This window comes from Trachurus trachurus, assembly GCF_905171665.1.
Source record: "Trachurus trachurus genome assembly, chromosome: 20".
Lineage (NCBI taxonomy): Eukaryota > Metazoa > Chordata > Actinopteri > Carangiformes > Carangidae > Trachurus > Trachurus trachurus.
This window is the reverse complement of record NC_139911.1, coordinates 22,767,324-22,793,120: the sequence shown is the minus strand read 5'-3', so window position 1 is coordinate 22,793,120 and position 25,797 is coordinate 22,767,324. Positions and strand designations below refer to the sequence as shown.

Below are 25,797 nucleotides of genomic sequence, written 5' to 3'. Positions count from 1 at the left end.
GAGAGAGAGAGGTGGACTGGAGTTAAATCTGAGCTGTCAACAGTCTCACTCCTCGCTGCTGCTGCTGCTGCTGCTGCTGAAGGCCGGCGCTAACTCGTCGCTCCCTCCTGAAAGAAGTGGAAACCACATCCCCGCTCTCTGGCCTCCTGACACCGCCGCCGCGAAACCACCGGAGAACAACCAGCAGCTCACCTTCAGCCCTGCGGCTTCGCTGAATTTACAAGCAGCGGAACCGCTGTGGACGGCTTTTCACGATTCTTTGGCAAAGGAAAAACGGCCTTGAGCCTTGTTCCCACTCAATCCCCATCCTCCGTTTCACCCACAGCTCTGTGGCAGGAACATACAAACTGTTGTGACGGAGAAACACGCAGAACTGTAGCAACAAATAACCAGCAGGGACACTTTCTCCTTCTGAGCTTATCGGGTGTTTCACACCTCTCAACTTCTGCTTCATCTTCAACTTTATTTGTCCCAAATGGGGCAATTCATTTGCAGGAGTGGGGAGCAACAAACAAACACAAAACAATGCAGATAAAAACCTTTTTAAGACTTTTTCAAGACCTTATCAATATTTTTTACTACTTTTTAAAGGGACAACGAGGAGTTTTGGAAAAGCGAAGCGTTTTCACACTACATTTATGAGCCTCCGCGCGCACCGTAAAATTATTTGACCGGCGCAAGACGGACTCATGTTTTCATTCATCAATAATTTAAGTCAGAGGTTCAAAGAGGTTCAGTTACCGTCGTAGTTCCGACCATAAACGGTGATTCAGCTGCGTTATTCTCATTAAGGAAACGCTGGTCGGCTCGACCAGCGTTTCCGCCACCACTAATAATAACAAAATAATGATAGAGACAGAACTATATATTTATCGAAAATGGGCCCATTAACAAGTGTGGGTAGCGGAGATTCATCCACATTAACGTGAGACTTTTTTATAACCGAATAGAAACTCCTCGTTGTCCCTTTAAGGGTCTTACTATTCCCAAAATTGATTTATCACCTTTTAAAGCAGAAGTAAGCGATCCGGTGGTTTTGGCTAACTTCTTGTCAGCAGATGGAGTTAGCAGTCACCACCCTCGTCCCTACGTCACCACATTCAGGCGCATCCCTTGGCTGCACACACAGAGAGGACCGCCCCTTTATGCCGTTCTCTCTCCTCATTGGATAAAGGTTGTAGGATACAAGGAAAGTTTTCTCCTCGGCTTACAGCAGAGCAGAGTGACTGACAGACCCGTGTTTCAGACCAAACACTCTATAGAAGTGATTGCTGTCGGAAGATATAACTATTTAAGACTTATTAACACAAACATTCCGCTTACTTCTGCTTTAATACAAGACCCCGTGGATACTCTGTCTGTAAAACAAAATTAAAGTGTGCTGTGCAATAAGCTACCTCTTCCTTTTCAAGTTCAGGAGGGAGACAACAGTTGGAATAAAAGTTTGTTTATATCTGTTGGTTTAACTTGGTGGAAGTCTGAAAGAGGGTTTTAAAATTCAAACTGGACTGGATGAAGTTCAGTGACGTTATCTCCCCCTCCCTCTCTCCACTTTTGTTGTCAGCCATCTAATCATCCCAATCACATCTGAACCCATCCTCAGAGCTGAAGAGACCAGAGCTGGGACACCGGGTCGGAGGCTCTGATCTTACAAGGTTGGTTTAGGTGGAAGGAGAGAGCCTCCATTCTCCCTGGAACTAGTTTTAAGTTATAAATGTAGCATAGTTCCTCTTTAACTGAATAATCCCCATTTGTTCCATATAGTAAACTGTTTTCTTGTCGGTATACAACATCTTTTTCACATCTGGGTCGAGGTCTCTCCTCTGTCACCCTCCTCAGGTTCCCCCATTTTTTTCTTGGGAGTTTTTCCTCTGTCAATGTGAGGGTCGGAGATCAGAGGATGTTATGATGCTGTGTAAAGCCCTTTGAGACAAACAGTTAGTAAAATAGATAAATAATGAATTATTCTTGTTTTGCCTTGCCTTTATCTCCTGACCACCACCACCACCAGCCTCTACACACAAGGAGAATATCCCACCATCTGCACGTCTCCACAACGACATCCCAGCAGGTCTAATCACCAAACACACACACCTTTCACCTCTGCATTTGCATAAGGCCTTAAAGCTTTATTCATTAAAAAAAGCTTTTCCTGATTGAAATTCCATGCTGAGAATTAGCTACAATTATCTAACAACAAAACCTACTGACTCTCTCCATGTAGCAAAGGAAAACCAGTAGTTGTTGAGATATTTCAGTCAAAATGGTGAACCGCATCAACAACTGGCAAACCTTAAGACATGTCACCAGGTGGGCTTTCAAACTACTTGATGACAGCCTTTAAGCACGCTTATAAAAATAGTAACTTATGTATTATGTATGTAATTATGTATCTATGAACTGGCAGCTGCTTTACAGTAATCAAGAAATCCAATGGCACACACATCTCAAATATTCATGTCTTCAAATTCCAATCAACAGCTAGAGAGAAAACATAATGTATAAGAAAAATAATCTAAATAATGGTGCCAGCATTCCCTCTTGGACCTGTTTGTGATAATAAGAATTATTAATTAAGGAAAAGTGTTTCCAAGTATCTACAAAACAATTCGTATGTGTTGGTTGAGAAAACTTGACTAAATGTTTTCTACTGTAGGTTTTGTTTGTTTATTTCATTCTTCATTCTGGTCTATTCTTAGATTCTTTGTAACTGTGGGGCCAAACCTCTGCATTTAATGATATTACAAAAAGCTGTAAAGGCAATCAGAGTTTGTTGGGGCTCTCGGCAAAAAAGGTGCCTGACACCATAAAAAAAACGTGCAAAATGTCAACAAAGTGGGCACATTGAAAATAACCAACCTCAGATCAGTGCTCATCAACAAGTAAAGTCCCTTTAAGAAGACTTCCTGTTGGTGATGATTTTCTCACTGGATTTGTTAAAAATCCTTTGGTTTATATACAAGCAGCTGGTGACATATCTAGTGACTTTCTGAATAGACTTCATCACTAGCTGCGCTTCCATTACAGATTTTCGCAAAATAGAGGGTTAGGGTTAGGGGTCTAGTCTGCTAGTCCCGCGATATCCCATAATTCTCGCCCTGCGAGACTTCACTTTGAGGAAGATGGACGTAAGCGTCTTGCGATCCTATGGTGACAGCACAGCGATCTCAGCTGCTACAGCTGCTGCTGTTATTGTTTTTAACAAAGACGAAGGCAGCGCTTGATTGCTGAAAGGCAAAGCCCGTGTGGCGCTGGCAGCGACCACAAATAAGAGACACCAGCGGTGATGAGGTGCTGACAACAATATACGGGGGTTGTGTCCACACACCCGTACTGGTTTTATGCGACTAAAGGGGACATGTCGGCGCAGGAGGGAGTGGAGCGTGGATGAGAGCCAATCTCCTTCAACCATGCAGGGAAAAGGGGAATGATAGAAAAGGTTTTTCTAATTTATTGAGAAACAATGCCCAGGTCAGCAATGCATGACAAAAAACATGTGGTTCATTTGTCCCCTCCAGTCACATAAACCAACACAGCTGTGGATACGCACAACTCCGGTGACGCCGGTTACGTGTAGAAAAGCGAAAAAAGTGTTTCCATAGTACTTTTGACATACACGTTTGTATCGATACGTCTGAAAATTGCTGTTTCCATTTGCCTCGATGTCTATGTGGCAGCCATATTGGAATTTCTAAAATGGCCACTGTAAAATGTACATTTTATTTACACATCTTGGCTTCCATATCAGCTGCAACATTGATTTTAACTACTAAACCTACATTTTTAGAGCTAAGGAATCAAAGCTACAACACTTTACCACAGTAACCTTTAGATGCATGAGTGGGTCAAAAATGGCAGTTGTTTTCTTGCAATATTTTTGTAATGGAAAGTTGTCATTTCATATTCTCCAATATGGCCACCATATAGACATGTAAGCAATCCAATAACCTTTCGGGGGGGGGGGGGGGCTACTCTGATTGCTTGCTGTTAGCAGTTGCCTGTCTTGCATTTTGCCCCTGAAAAGCTCCTATAACAGATACATGATTTGTTGTTACTATTTAATCTTGAGCAGAAAATTACTAGAGCAGAAATAGGAGAGTATGATGAGCTGATGTGACATTTCATGGGATCAAGTCCGATGTCAGTGTTTCTCTAACCTCCGTCAAACCTTTAGAACCTCGTTTTTCAGCTTTAATTGGGAAAACCTTGACTTCAACTTTCGAATGCTTTTGTGGTCGAGGACGTTCCTTTAATGTCGTATTTGTGTCCATTGTTGACATTTACTGAGGCTGTGGTGACGACAGAGAGCGGGACAGAGCACAGAGGCAGAGGATGAAGAAGGGGAAATGTATGATTAGAAGGGAAATGGGAGAAAAGCAGCAGAAGATCAGAGGTGGCCGTAACGCTTTAAAGGATGTTGACATGACGGAGTAGAGGCAGACTGACGCTCAGATGGGTGGTGCCGTCAATCACCGCTCTGTTTAGAAGCTCATATTATTCAGGGTTTATAGTCTCCAGCCCACAGCGGGACCTGCTCTCTCAGTCTAACTACAGGCTGAGCAGGATTCATCCAGCTTACGTTGAGAGACGCCAAATCCACTTCAGGACAGTGACACCACATTTGACAGGACTTTGAGTCACCATCACAAAGACCGAAGGCCATAGTATTAAACTGAGTGTCAGTCAGCATTGGCAGCCATCAGCTCTGAGTTAGCTCCACGGTCTCCAATCCAACATGAGACTATGAGAAGATGCACATGAAGATCTAAAGTCCTTTGTGTGGCACACGCTGAGCAGTAGGGATGGGTAGGCCGACCCAATTTGGTACTTTTATTGGAACCGCCCAAATTCCCACCAAAGTACCAAGTATCGATTCACATGAAGTCAGACTGTACCACATTTTGGTACCTGAACGCACCTTCACGTCATAATGAATCTTTTATAGACAAAATAACTTTAATTACCACACATATACACAAAAAGTAAAGTAAAAGTAAAAAAAAAAAGAGGTACCGTTGTATACTGGTACCGGTTCCCAGAAACCAAGTATCGGTATCGGTTCAAATGTGAAAGGTAACCATCCCTACTGGGCGGTGGTGTGTCAATGACAGGGCAGTGAAGGTAATCAGCAGACATGGCGTGCTCAACTCCACGTATGAACAAGTAAATCGGGCAGTCCGAAAAAAAGTACAAAAAAAGGTTGTGACAGCACTCACTTTCAGTTAAACACTTTTTAATTCATTAAAACTGCTCGGCAGCAAGAAACGGACGCGTTTAGGCAATCAGCCGTCCTCAGGGCAGTGAAGGTACCCATGTTAGAAATCCTGTGAGGTGTTTTACCCTTAAAGGGACAACGAGGAGTTTGTATTTGGCTATAAAAAAGTATCACGTTAATGTGGATGAATCTACGCTACCTACACTTGTTAATGGCTCCATTTTCTATAAATATATAATATATTGTCATGAGAATAACGCCGCTGAATCGCCGTTTATGGTCGGAACTACGACGGTATCTGATCGTCTTCGAACCTCTGACTTTCATTCTTGATGAATGAAAACATTCTTGGCAAGACGTCCATCTTGCGCTGGTCCAAGAATTTCACCGTGCGCGGAGGCTCATGGTTAATGTAGTATGAAAACACTTTGCTTTCCAAAATTCCTCGTTGTCCCTTTAAACACTCCTAACCCTGAATTAAATAGTGTTTTTGTTGTTCATTGAACTCATAAGTCGATAAAGTTTCCTGTGTTTCCATCTAAACTAATTACACTGACACGTTTGTCAGTTTCAAGACCAGAATTCCAGACCAGCTGCACCAATGACGGATCAGAACCGTGGTTCCTCTTCTGTGTCTAACCTCATCAATCATCATCAATCACATTACAGTAACACCAACGCACATAACAGATCTTGTCCAGACTGTGATCTTCAGCACATCCCTTTAACAACACCTTCAGCACCTCCTGATTTTTAAGTAGGCCTACTTTTACAAACACCAAGATAAATATCCTGAAAACCTTCCTGGTAATAATATAAACCTTGTGTTGTGATTCTGCCTTTACCATAATGTCATCATCCCTTCCTCATGCTGCTAGAGCCATGTTTCTTTTAGTAGATTTAACTTAACTTCAATAGTAAAGGCCAATATTGATAATAAATCACTGTGAATGCTTGGTTAAATTCCATGTCAACCTGTAGTCTTTTTAGCTGCAGTGGAAACTCCTCCGTTTTGAGTTACACTTAACAAACATGTTTCTACCTGATATCAACAAACCTCGGCTCAGAGACGGAGTGGAAGAACTTTTTCCATCTGATCAACAACTCAGACTTTTTGTTTGTATTCTGAGGAAACTCGGAGGGTTACTGACATCTGTTTCTGAACTCTTTCTAAAGCTATATTTTCACTACTAAGCGTATACAACTCTTTCTCCATTTCCTTTACAATTACAACCAAACTGCAGAAGGGTTTCTTGGAAATAATTTACGGATAAATACCAGAAAAGTTTTACTGTAGGAAATCAGAAAAATACCAGACCTGGAAAATAAAATAAAGTGTTATGACTGTATGTCCTGCTTTGACTGAACCCTATAGGTCCTCGTGGATGAGGACTACATCCTCCTTGGACTGACAGACGGTCAGGGGAACCTCTCCCTCAGGACCAGTATAGAGAAGTGTTTATCTTCTAAAAGTTGCTATTCTTCTGCGCAACTGAGCCGTTTCCTCGACAAACCACAACAATTTAGAGACATCTCTCACTGAACTTAGGACTTCTGACTTTTCAGCCTTTGGTGTGGAGCTTCTCCCGATGTTAAAAGCTTTTTCTTTTTTTTTCAGGACCTGCAGGCAGCTTGTAGAGGCTGTGAACTGTGATTGGTTTGTAATGATTAGATTTCCCCCAACAAGCAAACCAAACTCTGCTTAAACCCGTCCACATGGATCCAGAGCCGCTGTGGCTGTGTGCTCTCATTGTTCGTCTCCCTGCTGGACCGACCGCTCTGTGGTCGACGTGCCTGTGGTCGCGGCACTTTATACAGGAATGCACCGCGGGATACGGGGAGGAAAGAGAGGGGAGAGAAGTGGATTGTGGGTATCTTATGTAGAGCGACCATGGAAGGTGACCACAGGGATCAAGACCTCACTCCCTCGAAAACCGATCACAGCCCGGATTTCACTTTTTGTTTTGTCTCCTTGAGTTTTATTGATCTGTCAATTCAACTCTATCTCTTCTAATCCATTCATCTGTTTATCGCTATGCTGATCTGTCAACCATTTATCCATTTACCTCTGTCTATCCTAATTCAATCATATATTTTTCCTTTCCTTTCCTATTTTTATCTATGCAGCTTTGTATCAGTCTATCTACCTACAGAGCCTTGTGAAAGTATTCTACTCCTTTAACTTTTCCACATTTTTCACATTACAATCACAAACTTAACCCTCCTGTTGTCCTCTTGGGTCAAAGAAGGAAGGACGAAGGGAAAGAAGAAAGGAAGGCAGGAAGCACGAAGGAAGGAAGGAAGGAAGGAAGGAAGGAAGGAAGGAAGGAAGGAAGGAAGGAAGGAAGGAAGGAAGGAAGGAAGGAAGGAAGGAAGGAAGGAAGGAAGGAAGGAAGGAAGGAAGGGGAAAAATGATTGTGGAAAGAAGGAATGGAAAAGGAAGGTAAGAAAGATGGTGGGAGGCAACAGATTGGGCCAATTAGATCAAAAGAGGAAGGAAGAAGAAGTAAGGACAAAGGGAACGAAGGAAGGACGGAAGGAAAGAAAAATAGAGGGAAGGAACAGATTAGGTCAAGGAAGGAAGCAGAAGAATGGGCGAAGGGAAAGATGGAAGGAAGGAATGGAAAAATGATTGTGGAAAGAAGAAAGGATGTAGGAAGGGAAGAGATTGGGTCAATTTGACCCAGAAGGACAACAGGAGGGTTAAATGTGTGTGTTTTATGTAATAGACCAACACAAAGTAGCACATAATTGTGAAGTGGAAGGAAAATGATACGTGTTTTTACAAATAAAAATCTGAAAAGTGTAGCATACATATACTCAGCCCCCTGATTCAATACTTTGTTGAACCTTTCGCTGCAGTTACAGCTGCAAGTCTTTTGTGGTGTGTCTCTACCAGCTTTGCTCATCTACAGCTGTGATTTCTGCCCATTCTTCTTTGCAAAATCTGTCTGTGAACAGCAGTTTTCACGTCTTGCCACAGATCCTCAGTAGGATTCAGGTCTGGACTTTGACTGGGCCGTTCTAACACATGGATCTGCTTTGATGTAAACCAGTCCATTGTAGATCTGGCTGTGTGTTCAGGGTGGTGGTCCTGCTGGAAGGTGAACCTCCGTCCCAGTCTCAAGTCTTCTGCTGCCTCTAACAGCCTTTCTTACCAGGATTGTCCTGGATTCAGCTCCATCATCTTCCCACCAACTCTGAGCAGCTTCCCTGCAGTATTTTGCATGTAGTCCAAAAAGCTCAATTTTGGTCTTTGATTTGTAAAAAAAACTTGAACACCCATGTATCACTTTCCTTCTGCTTCACAATCATGCACTTCTTTGTGTTGGTCTATCACATAAAAACCCAATAAAAAACATTTAAGATTGTGGTTGTAACCCGACGATGTGGAAAAGTTTAAGCCGGGGCTATGAATACATTTGCAAGGCTCTGTATGTATCCATCATTTTATCTATCTATCTATGGTGGGAACTGGAGAGAAAGAGAAAAAAGGCTGAAAATGGGGAAAACACACGGAGCAGATTTACACATCATACAGGTATCACTGTCAGAATGAGGGGGAGGATCAAAGCGCTCTCTGTTTCATTCTCTGAAGAGAAAAAGTATCTTCAGCTTCTGTTACATTCGAGGCAAACCTTACCTTTCCTCACCCACCATATTTCAGCCGGACAAGTATTTTTCTTTGTTTTTATTCTAAACTCCATTTGCTAACTCAATTTCTCTCTGGGCGGCCATAAAGTTGTGAAATGAGCGGAACTCAGCGGCGTCGCAGCATCTTTCCCAGCGCAAGAGCTGAAAAATGATAATATATGAAACATAAAACAAGCTTTTAAAAGCAACAGTGTCACACAAGCAGCTCGTCCTGACACAACAAATCACACACACCATGGGTGTCTTGAATACCTCCCATCCGTCTCTGGGCCCCAGACAGTTTTAGGATTATGTATCTTGTGTTTGTATAAACAGTGAAAACACTCAGAGATATATTGATTATTTTGTTTAAACTGCTCAGACTTTTCGGGGTAAATTACCAGTTTGCTTGAATACCTGCGAGTTTTAGGGATTAATTATTAGTTCAGGTTCAGAAACACAGTCGGTAAAACAGAAGACAACTCTGCTTATCTCTCCCCTCAAACACACCCCACAGATCACACAGGCAGCGTCAGCGCTGTCATTTCCCCGCCGAACCTGAACACAACCCCGTGAAGCAGCACATGTATGCGCCTGCAGCAACAACACTGTTAATTTAGGTGAAAGAACCCATGAGGACAGCGAATGTCCATTTGTCCAGAAAGGTTCCCAAAAACATAAAACTACAAAAATAACAGAAAAAGAAAAAGGGTTTTTTTATGTAAATATTATCAATGTAGTCTCGTCTCATGTTACTTCACCAGTACAGTCTGGAAGGATCCTTCACGCCAACAGTTACGGAGTATCCATATAAGCAGTGTTGTGGGTTAGAGAACTCAGATTACTTTTGGTGCAACAAGAAACATAAACGCGTTAGTTCAGCAAGTCAAAAAAATCGTAATTTGCTTATTTTTTCAAATAAGTAATCTGTTACTTTAAGACTTTCTCTGGATAAGGAAGAAAATCCCCACTGCAAGGTTATAATAGTTTTGGATTTTTCATTATAGTTTAGTTTTTATTTTGTTTTGACTTTCTTTTTCTCTAATTCAGTTAGTTTTCATTCGTTTTTATCTTTCTTTCAGCTGGTTTGATAGTTTTCGTTTTTTCTAAATGCTTAGTCTTATTTTTTTAGTTTTTTAATACTGTGGGTCATTATCAGGTGCAGGATTCAATAAGATCAGAGTAAGTAGGCTATTGCGTAATATAATTTTTTTTGACATATCAGTGCAGTAGAGTAACAATACAGTACCTTGCATGTTGTATTGTATTTAACATCATAAAGTGTACATTTATCTGGTAGTGCACAGAGCCAGACAGCTGATAATAGACTTCTCCACCTCAGCTTGATGCTGATGTACTTAGCTTATGTTAACCTTACAGTGCCTCATGTCCAACATTGGTTCGTTGGTGGCAAAATAACTGGTTCAGTATGAGGCACTGGTAGAAACATCCAGTTGTTCAAACACAAAGAAACCCTTATTTCACATGTTCAGTTGACAACTTGTTAACATTTTTCCACAACAGTCACAACATTTTTGACATATACTAACCTTATGGGATCCACTCTAACGTCAACAGCTTGTTATCAGCTGACCAATCACAGTGAAGAAAAAACTGGATGACATGTTCACTGAACAAAAATATAAATGCAAAACTAAAACTTTTTCTATGTTCACAAAAGGTCTTTTTCTCTCAAACATTGTTCATAAATCGGTCTAAATCTGTTAGTGAGCCGAGATAATCCATCCACCTCACAGGTGTGGCATATCAAGATGCTGATTAGACAGGTGTGCATCAGGCTGGCCACTGGAGAATGTGCAGTTTTATCACACAGCACAATGCCACAGATGACAAGAACATCACAGTGAAATGAAAAACTATGTGTGGGTGATTTATTTCTGTCAGTAACTTAATTCAAATGTAAAGAAGCACCTCCATGCCGTCTGTCATTCCTGTCACCAAATTATGGTTGGCAGAATGATGTCATTCAGTCAGTGTCGGGACTATTCGGTACATTTGAAGGAGTATGGGTGGCCTATGGTCAATTAGGTTGCAATTAAAGGACAATTCCAGGCAAATTCAACTCTGGCTCTGTATTTTCCTATCATTTTAGGTCTAAAAGAAGGAATCTGAAGATTTTCAGTTTAATTGCTCCTGTTTTGTGGTAGTTGTGTCTGTCCCTGCATCGCCATGGCAGCGATGAATGGAGCGATGAAGTCAAGAGCTGATATTTCTGTGTTTATGACACAAACAGGAGCTTCCGACTGCACGTGAACACACCGAGCGCCTCAACTTGGGTCTCGTGCAAGACTCTGGGAGACTTTGAATTAGATCTAGTTTTACAAACATGTCGACTTGCTTGAAGTAAATAAAGTTCTGGGTGCATGTTTGAGTGCTGTCTGTGGAAAAAAATGTGGCTTTGAGGGATGTAAACAGCCTAAGCAGCAGAACTTGCATCCACTCCCATTCATCGCTGCCGTGGCGATGCGGGGACAGACACAACTACCACAAAACAGGAGCAATTAAACTGAAAATCTTCAGATTCCTTCTTTTAGACCTAAAATGTTAGGAAAATACAGCCCTGAGTTGAATTTGCCCGGAATTGCCCTTTAAGCTTCAATTATGGAAATGGATGAGTACTCCGACGCGTTTCTTTCATTCATGGGTAACGCAGTAACATAACAGATTACTTTAATTGACAGCAACGTTGTAAAGTAATAAGTGGGGCTGACAGCGAGTGAGTGTCACGTCTTCCTGTATCTGGCCCTTCAAATTAAAAGCCCTATAGCCTTTCATATACAGTTCAGTCATATTGATTTTGACTTAATTTTGACAAGACACGGCTCTAAATGTTTGTTTTTTCCTGCGACCAATCGACCAATGAAATTTTGGTCGACTAATGACTTTTTGGTTGAACAGTGCTTGGTCGACTATTTGGGGGCAGCCCTAGTAATAAGTTACTTTCCAAAGAAACTCCACCCCACACTGCATAAGCAGCAGAGCAGCAGCAGCAGCAGCAGCAGAGAGGAACCAGAGGAACGCAGTATTGTGATGATGAGAGAGGGAACAGGACAGAACAAAGACTCCTTCTCACAGAGCAGGTCCAAGTAGAACAGCCAGTATGTTCTGCTTTTGTCTCCTCTGTCACAGTCCCTCTGGGGTTTGGTCCACACTGTTGCCTGTGTTGTTTGCTGTCTGTTACTTCTGTGTCTCCTCCTCGTTGTGGGGGAGTCGGTCAGTGGGCTCTCAGCAGGGGTGTGCTGCAGCCACGTTACCTGACACACTTGTCTCTCACTTGTCACCAGATTGTTCTACTGCTTCCCATCTGGTGGTGCTCAGAGAGTCCTTACGTGTTTGCCTTTGTTCAAACGCTGACCAGTGTCTCCTCGCGCTAGTTGGGCCTGACCTGTTGTACCCACTCAGACCACCAGCAGCACTTGCAGGTCATCCACAGCCCTCATGGATCCCATTAAGTCACATTCCTGATTGCAGCTACCTACTCATGTTACTCTAATCGTGTGGTTGAATCTGCTCTGGGGTCTCAATTATACCGGAACCTTCTGTAAATTATTTTTTTTGTTTTTCTGAGGCCTTGTTCATACATACCCAGGTACTTTTGAAAACTGATTGTTTCCCTCCTCCGTTTTAAACACCAGTTGAAAAAAAAATCTGTCCGCATGTAAATGCAGCAAATCAGCTCCACAACCAGTAGACATGTGCACGGTTACCCGGGTACCCGAGTAGGCAACCTGCTAATAAACTGATTAATCCAGGTGTGTCTGAGTCGTCACAATGGTCAGACACACCTGGATTAATCAGTTTGTCCAATAATGTAAGACAGGAAATGAAGGAGCAGCATTAAGTTCAGGAAGTATGGAGCTGTGCATAGAGCCCATTGGTTACGAATTATTACCCGGTTAACCTAGGATTTAAAAAATGGCGTGTTAGACTTCACAGTCTAGCGTTGGATCAAGCTACATCATCATGCCTTGGTTCGGGTTTTTCGTAGTGTTAAACAGTTTCAGATCAAACAACATGGTCGTTTGCTGTGTAAAAGCATTTTTGGATCGAGCCTCAAACTTTCAAACCTTTTACAAGAATCTGTGGTGGTTCCCTCGGGATGAGCCGTAGGGAGGGAGACGACTGGTGTCATCAAGACTCAAGCCAGTACCAGTGTATTTCAGCTGCATTGCAGATGGTGTCCTTTATATCATTCTCACACACTCACACTCCCAAAAGAGCAAGATGATGTCACTCATTAGTTGGATCCATCGCACCATTGAAAGCATCGTGACCCATGGCATCTTGACTTGGTACGGGAGCTGCTCTGCAGCAGACAAAAAAGCTCTGCAGAGAATTATCAAATCTGCACAATACATCACCAACTCCCAGTTACCTGCTCTGAATACCATCTTTACCTCTCGCTGTCTGCAGAAGTCACGTAACATCATCAAAGACCCCTCCCACCTCAGATAACTCAATAACACTCCCAATAGCCCACTGGAACGCAGACTTGGACATCTCTCCCTCACCAGAATTTTGGATGGACATAAATAAAAACATATTTGCCATCACATCAAACACAAACCTTATGTTAATTCAATACAAAATCATCCACCGAACACATATCACACAATACAAAATGCACAAAATGGGATTAGCAACCACAGATATTTGCTCACAATGTACAATAGGAACATCAGATAATTACTTTCACGCACTCTGGGCTTGCCCCCCCACGTTTTTGTCCCTCACATCACCTTGTATATCACTTCACCAATAAAAATTAAAAAAAAAGACCCCTCCCACCCTGCCCAACACCTCTTTGAACTTCTGCCATCCGGCAGAAGATACAGGTCCATCAATACACGCCCCACATGTTTTACCCCACAGCCATAACCACACTGAACAATGCACTACAGCCATAATCACACTGTACAAAGCACCATATTAAATAGATAAGTGCAATTATCCGAATGTATTAGCACTGTACTGTAGTACTGGTTACTGCACCGTACAGTGTCTGTATAGGGTATATTGGTACTGTTGAGAGGGCATGATGTGTTATGTTTTAGAATGTGTGTGAATCAGTGAGTGGATGATGTTGTGTGAGTGACGTAAATTGTTTTAGTATTTATTTATTTTATCCTCCTGTCTTTTTTTACGAGTCCGTATCCGACTGTGCACTTTGAATTTCGTTGTACACACAAGTACAATGACAATAAAGTATCTTGAAATCTTGAAATCCATCCCGTTCAATCAGCTGTTCATCATTAACTCACATTACTGCTCCACGTACAACAGAGCTGATCATCTTTGTCAACAATTATCAGTCCAATAATTATACTGCAACATTAATTATGATTTCTCATGTTGTTAGGTACAGTCTGACCAGGTAACGGTTTAGGACAAAGAGTGACACAGTTGTTGTAGCTGATCCCAGATCAATTACATGTGATTTGGGATTTTTTTGTGTTAAATTTCAACAATTACCCGGATTAGCTGCTGCCACACACACACACACACACACACACACACACACACACACACACACACACACACACACACACACACACACACACACACACACACACACACACACACACACACACACACACACACACACACACACACACACACACACACACACACACACACACACACACACACTCAGCTGTTACCTGTGAGGACAGCAGGTTGCAGTCGATGTGAACCCCTCTCCCGGTCTTGTGCCGCTGCAGCAGGGCGGCCATGATGGCTCCGTGTGCATACAGCCCCGTGGCCAGGTCCGTCATGGCGACACCTGGACGCACCGGCTCACCATCCTGCCAGCAGACAACACCGCATCACGCTTTATAGAACATGCAGCATGTTGCGTTGTGGGATTGTGAACAGGAAGTTGTTTATGTACTAAATGTAGAGCGGTTTGTGTAAGCCTGGGGCCTTTGTCCAGAGTTCCATGTTCTCTCTGTGCCTGTGTGTGTTCCTCAGCCTCCTGTACATTAAGATAATTGCAGACTCTAAAATTAAACCCAGTATGTGAGTGTATGAGGTTGTTTGTCTCTATATGTCGGCTCTATAATAGACAGATAACCTGTACCATGCTCTCCTGTCCTGAGCTCTGTCTAACTAAAGTCCTTTATAGATATTTCAACATTTTGGCAAATTCGCCTTTTGCCATAATCCCTATGTAGTCATAGGAGTAGTTTCATTACCTTTAACTGTCGGTGCAAGCTGTTATTAGATCGGCAGGGCAGAGACGTGAGCTGCACGGTATTTCCACCTTTCTCCATCAAACTCATCCAATACACAACCCAACAACTCCAAAACACTCTGGTGGACAAAGTTGTGACCTGGGGTCTCATTTATAACCGTTGCGTACGCACAAAACGGGGCTGAAAGTGGCGTACGTGACTTTTTACGCAAAGGTTGTGATCTATAAAAAACAAACTTGACGGGAGAATGTGCGCAGCTCTAAGCAAACTCTGACCCATGCGTACGCATGGTTTGGAGGAAAAGGGGAATTGGCGACATGGACGGTGTGGTGGTGAACTGAAGTCAGACTCAGGAAATGATGAGTGAGAAGAACGATTATGTTTTTATTATCGGCCGTCACACATTTAATTTCAACCCGTATGCGTTAGATCCATGTTGCCACGGTGATTTAATTCAACAGCCTTATTTTGCATCGGACTGGTGTTTCAGAAACATCTTCTTAGAATCTAACTTAAAATTCAAAATCAAAATTCCTTCTCTATATTTAATCACCACCGTCTCTCCGTCATATTGTCCACTCCCAGAGCGCAGGAGGAGGAGAGGACGCCGCGGCTGCATGGAATAAATACATGGTGTAAATAACTATATGTTCCTATGATACTGTGTGAACATAATGATCGAGAATCAATTAAATCTCAAACCCCGGGGGGAAAAAATCCAGTAATCGTTCCCACAATTGTTACATTCTGTTTTCTTGTTATCAAGAGAAGTGTCATGTTTGATCATTCCTCAGAATGTAACTGATTCCGCTAATTATTCAAAGTTTTATCGATCTGTCTAATTACTGTAAATGTATGAATACAGCGGTGAGCGCCGTGCGTAATTCTGCACCACGGCACCGCTGGAGGAGAAAGGAGGGAGACCATGATGAATGGTTAATAACTCTTTCAGATTAAAACTGTTGTCATTGTTGTAAATGTGCCGAACCGGGTCCAGCATGTGAGAGGGCAGCGCACTGAAACAACACCGCGTGCGCTCGGAGCCGCTGACGCCGTTAACAGCTGCAGCAACACGTCACGTCGCCACTTTCACACCTGCAGCTGATTCACAACAGCGACAGAACAAGAGCACGTCAGGCTCATTGACATGCAGATCACATTCATGTGGTGGTTTGCATTGACCATCTACGGTTAAAACAGGGCGTGTACAGGGCGGAACGTGAAGCGGATTCAGCTGCGCACACTTGTAGGAACTCTGTGATTTATAAAGGGAAGTTTGCTTGCAAGTGTGCGTACGCAGGGTTTTATAAGTCTGAATATTTACTGGCGCACGCAAAACCTGGCTTTTGGGCGTACGTACCCTTTTAGTAACGATCCCACGCACAGTTTTATAAATGAGACCCCTGCACAGTATTTAGTTTGATGGGGAAAACGTGGAAATACCGTGCAGCTCGCGTCTCTGCCCCGCCGATCTAAAAACAGCTTGCACCAACAATTAAAGGTAATGAACCTACTCCTAAAACTATAGGGATTATGGTAATGGGGGAATTCACCAAAATGTTGAACTATCCCTTTAAAGGGGAATTTCCATTTTTTACAATCTGAACCTTATTTCTAGCATAATATACGATCATTTACTCACCCAGATAACTTTGGCGTCATTACAAGTCGTTCTGACGAAATTAGCTCCAGCCGAGAGCCGCGTATATCCGTATAATGGAGTCTACAGGGCAGCAGAATGCAGCCTCTAAATAACACATTATTTGCAGAGAAACTCCTTCATTTCACCAATATTTAATTCTGATAGGCTAGTGCTATTCCCCTCTGAGTCCGGGGTTAGCTGTTATCAACATCCGGGGTCTGTAGGTTGACCTACTGACCTCTGACCTGGATGATGTCATCTCAGAGCGCTGCACGGCTCATTCTGATAATAATCATTCAGCTTCGGCATTCGGGTCCATTTTTATCTCAACTAGCCGGAGCTTTAGTGAGTCCAGGTTGAGGAGAGGAAGCCTGTGGAAGCTGAACTTCATCCAGCTGCTCATTTTGTTCTGACAAGTCGGAAACACGCAGAAACAAAGCGTAGCATTAGCGGTAGCAACAAGTCGTGCCGCACCGCAGTCGGAGATGACATCATCCAGGTCAGAGGTCAGTAGGTCAACCTACAGACCCTGGATGTTGATAACAGCTAACCCCGGACTCAGAGGGGAATAGCACTAGCCTATCAGAACTAAATATTGGTGAAATGAAGGAGTTTCTCTGCAGATAATGTGTTATTTAGAGGCTGCATTGCGCTGCCCTGTAGACTTATATGGAGATACACGGCTCTCGGCTGGAGCTAATTTCGTCGGAACGACTTGTAATGACACCAAAGTTATCTGGGTGAGTAAATGATCATGTTTTATGCTAGAAATAAGGTCCAGATTGTAAAAAACGGAAATTCCCCTTTAAGTCTTGTTGCATGTTTTCTACCTGTTATGTGTTTTTGTATCTGTCGCATTTCTGGATTTGGTTTCCGTTTGTGTTCATGTTTGTGTTGTTGTTCTTGTCTGTGCTTGGCCCTTTATGGATCGCTGTAGTAAACAGCTAAACAAAGAAAAGAATGGAGTCTGACCTCGGGCCCTGTGATGTGCATCATCCCAGACACAGCAGAGGCGATGGAGTCATAGCCAGGACTCTGTGACTGTGGACCAGTCTGTCCATAACCTGCACACACACAGAAAAACACACACACACACACACACAGGTTATTGCCTCTGTGCCAGTGGGCTGGTTTCTCTCTGAGCAAAAGAGGAAACGCCGAGGAGAATCAAACCATCGGCCTTTCAGCGTCTCCTCTTCCAGGAAAACCACATTCCAGCTGCTTGTTGAGTCTGCCGCTCTGACTAAACAACCAGATTGATTTCCTAAAGAGCCCAGGCTGTGGTCACTTCATATCAACAAAAAACCATTCCCATAAATGCTTTTTAAACGATAACCAGCCCACAGACGGGATGAGTCTGCACAGCTCTGAACCCTGGGCGCAGTTGACCGCTGAGATGTAAAATACAGGAGGTGGAAGAACTGAGTGGAGTGATGAGAGCTGAGCACCACAGTGGAGTCAGTAGTAATAGTATAATCTGATTAGACAGGGTGCAGCATCACCTGAAGATATAGGAACTATTCCCACTGCTTCCATTTGGTTAAAGGGATAGTTCACCCAAAATTGAAATTTCACTCATTATCTGCTACCCCTCATGTGGACTAAGGGCTGGGAGAAGTTTCAGAGTCCTCCGTGGCTTCTCTGAGTTACAGGGGGTCTCGGCGTAGCAGTTAGGGGTGGGAGAAAAAATCGATTCACATAGATATCGCGATATCTTTTTTGACGATTTTTAAATCGATTTATTTTTTCAAAAATCGATTTTTTTTTTTGAAAAAAAAATTTTTTTTTGAATTTTTTTTTTTTTTTGAATTTTTTTAAATATTGTGCAATGTGTATTTGTTAGCCTCTTTTACATACAGAGAGTACAGGCTTTGAAAAGGGTTTAAGTTCACTTTATAATGGAGTATGTTAATTTATAGGCTTCTGCAGTATTTGTGTGCAGATAAATGTTAAAAATGCTAAAGACTAAAAATCGAGAGAATCGGCAATATCGTAGAATCGCAATTTAAATCGAATCGCCATCCAAAAAATCGTAGAAGAATCGAATCGGGAGAAAAGCATATCGTCCCAGCCCTAGTAGCAGTGCATGTCCATATAACGGTTGCAAATGGATACCAACTGTCTTCGTAACAAAAAGACACACCAAAAAACATCCAGATACCTCCATGCTGCTCGTATGTAATGTCTGTCTTGTATTGAAGCCCCAAAATGCGAAATTGTCCCGAAAAAAATTTAATAAGTCTATATTTCAAGCTTGTTTTGTAGCGGAAACTTCTCGAAGCTCCTCTTCCCGGTTCGTCAAATTTGGACGAACTGGGAAGAGGAGCTTGAAAAAAAGACTTATTTAATTTTTTCGGGACAATTTTGCATTTCGGGGCTTCAATACAAGATGGACATTATATACAAGCAGCATGGAGGTATTTGGATGTTTTTTGGTGTGTCTTTTTGTTACGAAGACAGTTGGTATCCATTTGCAACCATTATATGGACATGCACTGCTACACCGAGACCCCCTGTAACTCAGAGAAGCCACGGAGGACTCTGAAACTTCTCCCAGCCCTTAATTGACATGAGGGTGAGTAGATGATAAGTGAAATTTCAATTTTGGGTGAACTATCCCTTTAAAGGAAACATATTATGCATACTTTACTGCTTTTTGCTTATCATTGTGTCAGTTTTGAACACCTACTGAGTAGTTCTGCATGATTTTAAGCTCCAAAAACTCCTCAGTTGTCTCGTACGAATGTCAAGAAAAATCCAGATTTCAACCGCTACGCAGCCACTTCCTGAAACGCTTCGTTTTGGCTGCTGCCCCCCTCTCCCCCTCTCTCTTTTTGGCTTGCTCAGTGGAGGCCCACGTGTCCTTGTTTACCTTGCATTGTTAAATACATACTGGTCGGCTTAAAGAGGAACTATGCAAGTCTGGTCACTTTTCCTCTGTTTTGCTAACCCTCCACCTGGCCATGTGCATTTGTTTACAACAAAGCCGGTGAAAAATCAATACATGGAGAGGTGGAAAACATATGTGATGTTACGAAGTGTATATTTGTGTAGTCTTATCTGTCATAAACACGAGATTACGGGTTACGGAGCGTGTTTGTGTCGCGGTGTGCAGAGACGAGAGCTGGGACTCCGGGGCGGTGGCCGAGTAACTACACTGATGTTGCCAGGTCTGTTTTCAGCCGTGAGACGCCAGGTGAAGACAGAGAGCCTCCATTCTCACTGTAACAAGTCACAAGTCATGTAACGTTAACAATCACAATTACTCAGGAGCTTTTTAATAAAGGTAAAAATGTAGCATAGCCACAGGAGAAATCCTGCTTAGTTCCTCTTTAACAAACATGGCCAGCTACGAGGTCCCCAAGTCTGACCTACAGTTTTCATCTTCTTTGGGGAAGGAAAACAGTTTAGTTGGGATTTTGCGTTGGGACCCAAAAACACTACTGACGAAGTGTTGGGCGAGACACACTTATCTTCTTTGGTGTGGGAGCAGGGGGAGATGCATGTTTTGGGCAGATCCCTTGCAGTTTGGACATTCGTCCTAATTGGACAGTAAAACCCGACGTCAGGTTTGGGGCAGAGATCTTGTTACTGAACGTTCAGAGAGACTGGAAACCATGTGAAATCCCGTTGGTGGATTACAGCAGGACCCTATAGCTCATGTTGTGCAACTTTGCAGAAGTTCAGCATGGACGTATGACATTATAACATTGTAAGGATGTTTGAAAGTAAGGAACAGCATAATATGCCTCCTTTAAAGGGGATATATTATGGAAATATCACTTTTTGTAGGCTCTGTATTTGGGTGTTTGTTTGGCCTTCCAGCTCCCAAAATGTGAGAATTGACAGAAAAAATCTGTAATTTGCAGGCTCCCTAGGTTGAAATCCATGTGGTTGTACTGTTCCCTCAGTTGACATACAATGATGTTATTAGTTTTGGAATTTGCATAACCCCACCCCTACCTGGGACCAGTAGAAGGGGCGGGGCAAGCAGTGGTTCATTTGCATTTAAAGGGACAGACACTGAAACCAGCTGTTCTGAACAGGGCTGTTTTGAGAGGATGAAGAGCTGAGATGTTTGATCCTCGGGGGATTTTGACCAAAGCATGTCACAGACATGTCTTTAAGACACCTGGGAACTATTTTAATTTGTGGAAAAGGGGCAGAATATGTCTCCTTTAAATTTACATTACTCCCTTACAGACTGTGTCTGAAATCTATCTAGTGGACTATAGTGAGTACGCCATTTTGTTGTGCTATCCGAATGTATATAAGATTTAATATACCCTATATAGTGGACTCATAGTATCTCACAATAGACAGTGGTGATGTAATTAACTGCTTGGCGGAGTAGTGCTGAAAGTGTTTTTTTTTTCATTTTACCAGTGAGCTCTCTATCTAGTTCTCTATATAGAACTCCGTATATAGTGAGTGGGGACTGAGTGAGTGATTTTGGACAAAGCCACAGTGCTGGAGCAGCAGTCGTGAGATGTGTTTCATGTAAACTTTTCCTTGGATCTAAACACTAGACATGAGTAACTGGCGTCTGTACGAAGTGGCGCTGGAATGCAGGGAAGAGGGAGATAACTCACTGATGTGTGCGCATGCGACAAGTTTACATTCCATATAACAGCACAAAGTCACAGGTTACATTGTCTGCCACAATCAATGTAATTTACAGTGAAAGATCCAAGGTATCTAATCTCAGGAAGTTATCATTCAAAGTCAAAACATCCCACAAAAAAACATACCAGTAAACACCAAAACAAATTAAGATTTGCATGGAAATAAAATCCACACATCTGGAATGGACTTCTGAAGAACTTTGCTGCATGCACAGACGTGTTGTGGCTGACATCCACACACTCTGACCAACCTGCTGGAACTGAGACCAACACAATAACTTCACCAAATCCAGGTTCTGGTCCATTAACCAACCTTTTTTTTTTCATTACAGTTTCGGGGGATCAGGACATGAATCTATGAAGCGTCCTGCCCAGGATGAAACCAGGCTGTAAATCTGCCCGCTGCATCCAGCTGCTGCAGCTTAATGAGGCCTCCTGGGTAATGTAGTTTTTTTCCTTGAGGATGGGAGGAGGAGGGGAGGACAAGAATGTGGGAGCGATAAAGCAGCAGTAGAGGGAGAGAGAGAGGAGGAGGAGGGGGAGAGGGGACACAAAGGGAAATGAAAAGGAGGAAGAGTAAAGACAGAACGGAGAGGGAGGTTACGAGAGAGAGGGGCTCAAAAGTTTTAAAAGTTTTTAAAACATGTTTATATATATATATATATGTATATATATGCATATATATATATATATATATATATATATATATATATATATATATATATATATATATATATATATATATATATATATATATATACTGTATATATAAATAAAATTCATTTTTTATAATTTTGGAATAACAGACTCTAAACTATAATTTGATGTACGCGTCTGGAGGATTTTACTGGTTCCATCATTTTTTAAACTCACATGGAAACACTTCACTGATTTTATTTTCATATAGGGTCTTAAATATGACCTCATTAAACTGAGCAATAAACCAGTGGTTATCAGAATGGGGCCCCTGACGGGTCCTTGTGTCGAACTGTTCCTGGTGGTCCCCAGCAAAAAAAAGGGGAATAATTTATTTCCACTATAATTTACCACAAAGACAGAGTGCATTAATATTTAGGTCATGTGTGTCACACAAAAATCAGAGAGCCTGGACCGAGGGACAAATCGTAATTCTTTGTTCTCATTTGTGTTGGTTTGTGGTTCCTGATGTTAAAAAAAAAAAGTTCAAGAAACACTATTGTGCAACCACTAAATACAACCTTCACACCCACTTCACTTTTAGTGGATCCTCCTGATGTGGTTTTCCTCTGGTCCAGAACCAGCAGTCAGCTCTTTGATGACCCGTGTTTATTGATCTGTGTTGGTTCATCATTATTCACACTGACAAAGCAACTGGCATGAAGAAGGGACGAGATCAAAGAGAGGGAACGACAACACTGACAGGTTTGGTGCCGTCTGTGATCCACAGTGAAGTGTGTTCCTTGTGTTTTCATCAGAGGCCTCATAGGGAAAAGCTGTTAAAGTGTGATTGGGCTTCACTGAGTGGTATCACTGCTGTACTGTTACACACGTCACGGCAGACCACAGAGAGGGAGCACAGAGGAAACATGAGTCTTTACTGTGGAGTCCTGCAGCATCTAGTGGCTCAGTCTGAGACCTGCAGCTCTGTAGGAAGTATACTGATCCAAAATCAGTTCTCATGAGATCCCACATCTCAACACATTCCTTTACAACACAGCTTCAGAGTTGGTCAAAAGCAAACAAGAGCTGAACCTTTTTCTCTGTAAACGTATCTATTGTTAATTGTCTTTGTTTGACTGTTTGGAGCTCGTTGTGTTGTTGCTGTCTAACTGATGGAGACTGTATAACTGTATGTTTTTTTTAGATAGTTAGATAGTTTAGATAGTTTAGATAGTATGACCTAGAACTGGTTTCACATTAGTTTCCTGCCTTGATTTGCTGTGTTAACTTCAATTTGTCTGATCTAAAACAAGGTGTCCTTGAATGCACCATGGTGTAGAATGTGCAGCAGCCCTATAAAACATCCAGCCTCGACCGGTTCTCTGTGTAAACATGAATCTCCACTGATTCAACACTGAAGTTTCATGTTGATAAAACTGCTCATTATCAATAAACACCGAGTCGACTGTAATAGCCTGAGCCTGACGCTGAAGCCGGTCCGGTGCGATCAGACCCAGAATGCCTTGCCTGCCAGTTCCTGACATGAGTCAAACCACCGCGGCTCCTCTCATAAATCACTTTCCCCCCGTTCCTGTGCGACTCGGTGCAGCCGGTCCACATTACCCAGCTGCCATCGGGCGGCGATGGTGCCAGCAGGGCCGCTTCCCGCTGAGGAGAAGCCCCGACGCCGCCCGTTAACTGTAATGGGCCTTTAAACCAGCCGCAGACACAGCTGAGAACACGTCGCTGAAGTGAGATGAGATCAACGGCCTTCACATCACAGCCGCTGTCACTGATCTAAGTGATTCTCTTTACTGTCTCAACGCCGGCAGCGGTGCAGCTCATGTCAGCGAATTCCTCTCAGACCACATCAGCCTGTGAACTGCCCCCCCCCCCTCACAGAGCAACACGCAGCCATGGTGACGATCTGACCAGCCGTCTCTCCTGTACTCAGACAGGCCTAGTTTCATACGCTTTTTTGTTTTTAAACACAGGTAAACCCCATAATCAAAGCTGAATCACTCCTTTCCAGTGCCCAATTAGTGTGTTTGGATAGAGGAAACATACACACACACACACAGTGATTGTGTGTTGGAGCTTTAGAGTTCCGAGTTCACTGTCTTGCTTGGTTTACTGTAATGCACTTTACAGTATGTTGGTGTTAACCAGTCTTCACTTGCCTGACTCGAACCTGTACAAAACACTGCTGTTGCTGTTGTTCACCTTTTAAAGGGATAATTCAACATTTTAGCAAATTGGCCCACTGCCATAATCCCTATAGTTTTAGGAGTAGGTTTGTTACCTTTATTTGTCGGCGCAAGCTATTTTTAGAACGGCGGAGCAGAGCTGTGAGCTGCTCAGAGCTACGCTACGGAGGCTCATGGGATTTCTTGGTTTCCCTCATCAAACTCAGCAAATTAATCAATGAAATAATAACGGAATGTTACAAGACGGAATTGTTTTCGAGGCAAATGACTGCTTGCCAAAAAACTGCCCCCGACAGGAATGCGCATCAGCGGTTTTGCATGAATTTATCTCATAGCGTGGTGAATGTGCAGGTCACAACTTGTCCACCAGAGCGTTTTGGAGTTGTTGGATTGTGTATTTGATGAGTTTGATGAGGGAAACCAAGAAATCCCATTAGCCTCCGTAGCGTAGCCCTGAGCAGCTCGCGGCTCTGCTCCGCTGTTCTGAAAATAGCTTGCACCGACAATTAAAGGTAACGAACAAGATGGTTTTCAGAACTTCTACGTCCTGAAATTAGGTGGGCATTTTTATTTCCTGTCCTTTACTATTGGGTGAAGTGATTAATCAGGTGTGCCTGATCGTTGTACTTAAGTCACACCTGATAATCACTTCATCCAATAGTGGTGGACATGATGAAATAAAGATGCCCACCTAAATCCAGGAAGTAGGAGCTGTGAAAACCATCTTGTAGTTTGTAAGTGGTTGACTAGGGGTCATTTTAAAAAAAGGAGGCTCCATCTATTCTGGTTTTAGGAGCAGAGACATTTTCCTTTTGTATTTTTATCTACCATTTATGCTTTTTGGATGAATTTATCATATATTGTGTTCTCTTGATTTGGTTTCCTAACCCTTGTAAAGGGCTACATACACTACTGTAGTGGACAGGCGGCAGTTTGCCTACATTATGGGGTCTGAAAGATTCCACAGCAGAATAAGGCATGAAACCGTGGGCTCCTCCAGGTGTCTACATCAATGCTGATTGAAAATCAATGTACACTTTTCTACTAGCAGCTAAAGACTGCTTCAGTCAGTCAGTCAGTACCTGATATGGAGCAGTAGATGATCCGTGGGTTCACTCTGCTGAGCTGCTCGTATCCTAAACCCATCTGATGGAGCTTCCCTGGCAGGTAGTTTTCTACCAGCACGTCACACACTCCTGTGAGCTGGGACACACACATACACACATGTTAAGTCAATGGACCTGGGCTACTGGTACAGACCGTCAAACATTTCCTTGGTATTAGTGTTGAGAAGCTGCTGCTGCTGACGTGTCGTACCTCCTGGATGATCTCCGCTCCTCTGGGATGCTTCAGGTCCACAGCCACACTCTGGAAATCAGACAGTTAATCCAACACTGAGGTTGTGAAGCACCGGTGGCTCATTGTTTGTATAGTATTATGTTTTGAGGAATCATACAAGACAACATGACCACAACCAGTGAGTTACATTTCCAGTCTTTGTGACTTAAAGGACAATTCCAGGCGAATTCAACTGGGGGGTGTATTTTCCTAACATTTTAGGTCTAAAAGAAGGAATCTGAAGATTTTCAGTTTAATTGCTCCTGTTTTGCGGTAGTTGTGT

At 42.7% G+C, this 25,797-nt stretch overlaps 1 protein-coding gene across 1 annotated transcript in view; it reads right to left on the bottom strand.

The window, feature by feature from the left end:
• sugct (succinyl-CoA:glutarate-CoA transferase) overlaps nt 1–25,797 on the bottom strand; it is a 121,267-nt gene that overhangs the window by 91,367 nt on the left and 4,103 nt on the right. Inside the window, exons 5-8 of the mRNA XM_083995825.1 lie at nt 25,494–25,544; nt 25,259–25,379; nt 17,678–17,769; nt 14,530–14,673 (exon numbers count right to left, since the gene is read on the bottom strand). Of these exons, the coding sequence (XP_083851951.1) occupies nt 14,530–14,673; nt 17,678–17,769; nt 25,259–25,379; nt 25,494–25,544 (408 nt within the window). The remainder of the gene's footprint in view (nt 1–14,529; nt 14,674–17,677; nt 17,770–25,258; nt 25,380–25,493; nt 25,545–25,797) is intronic.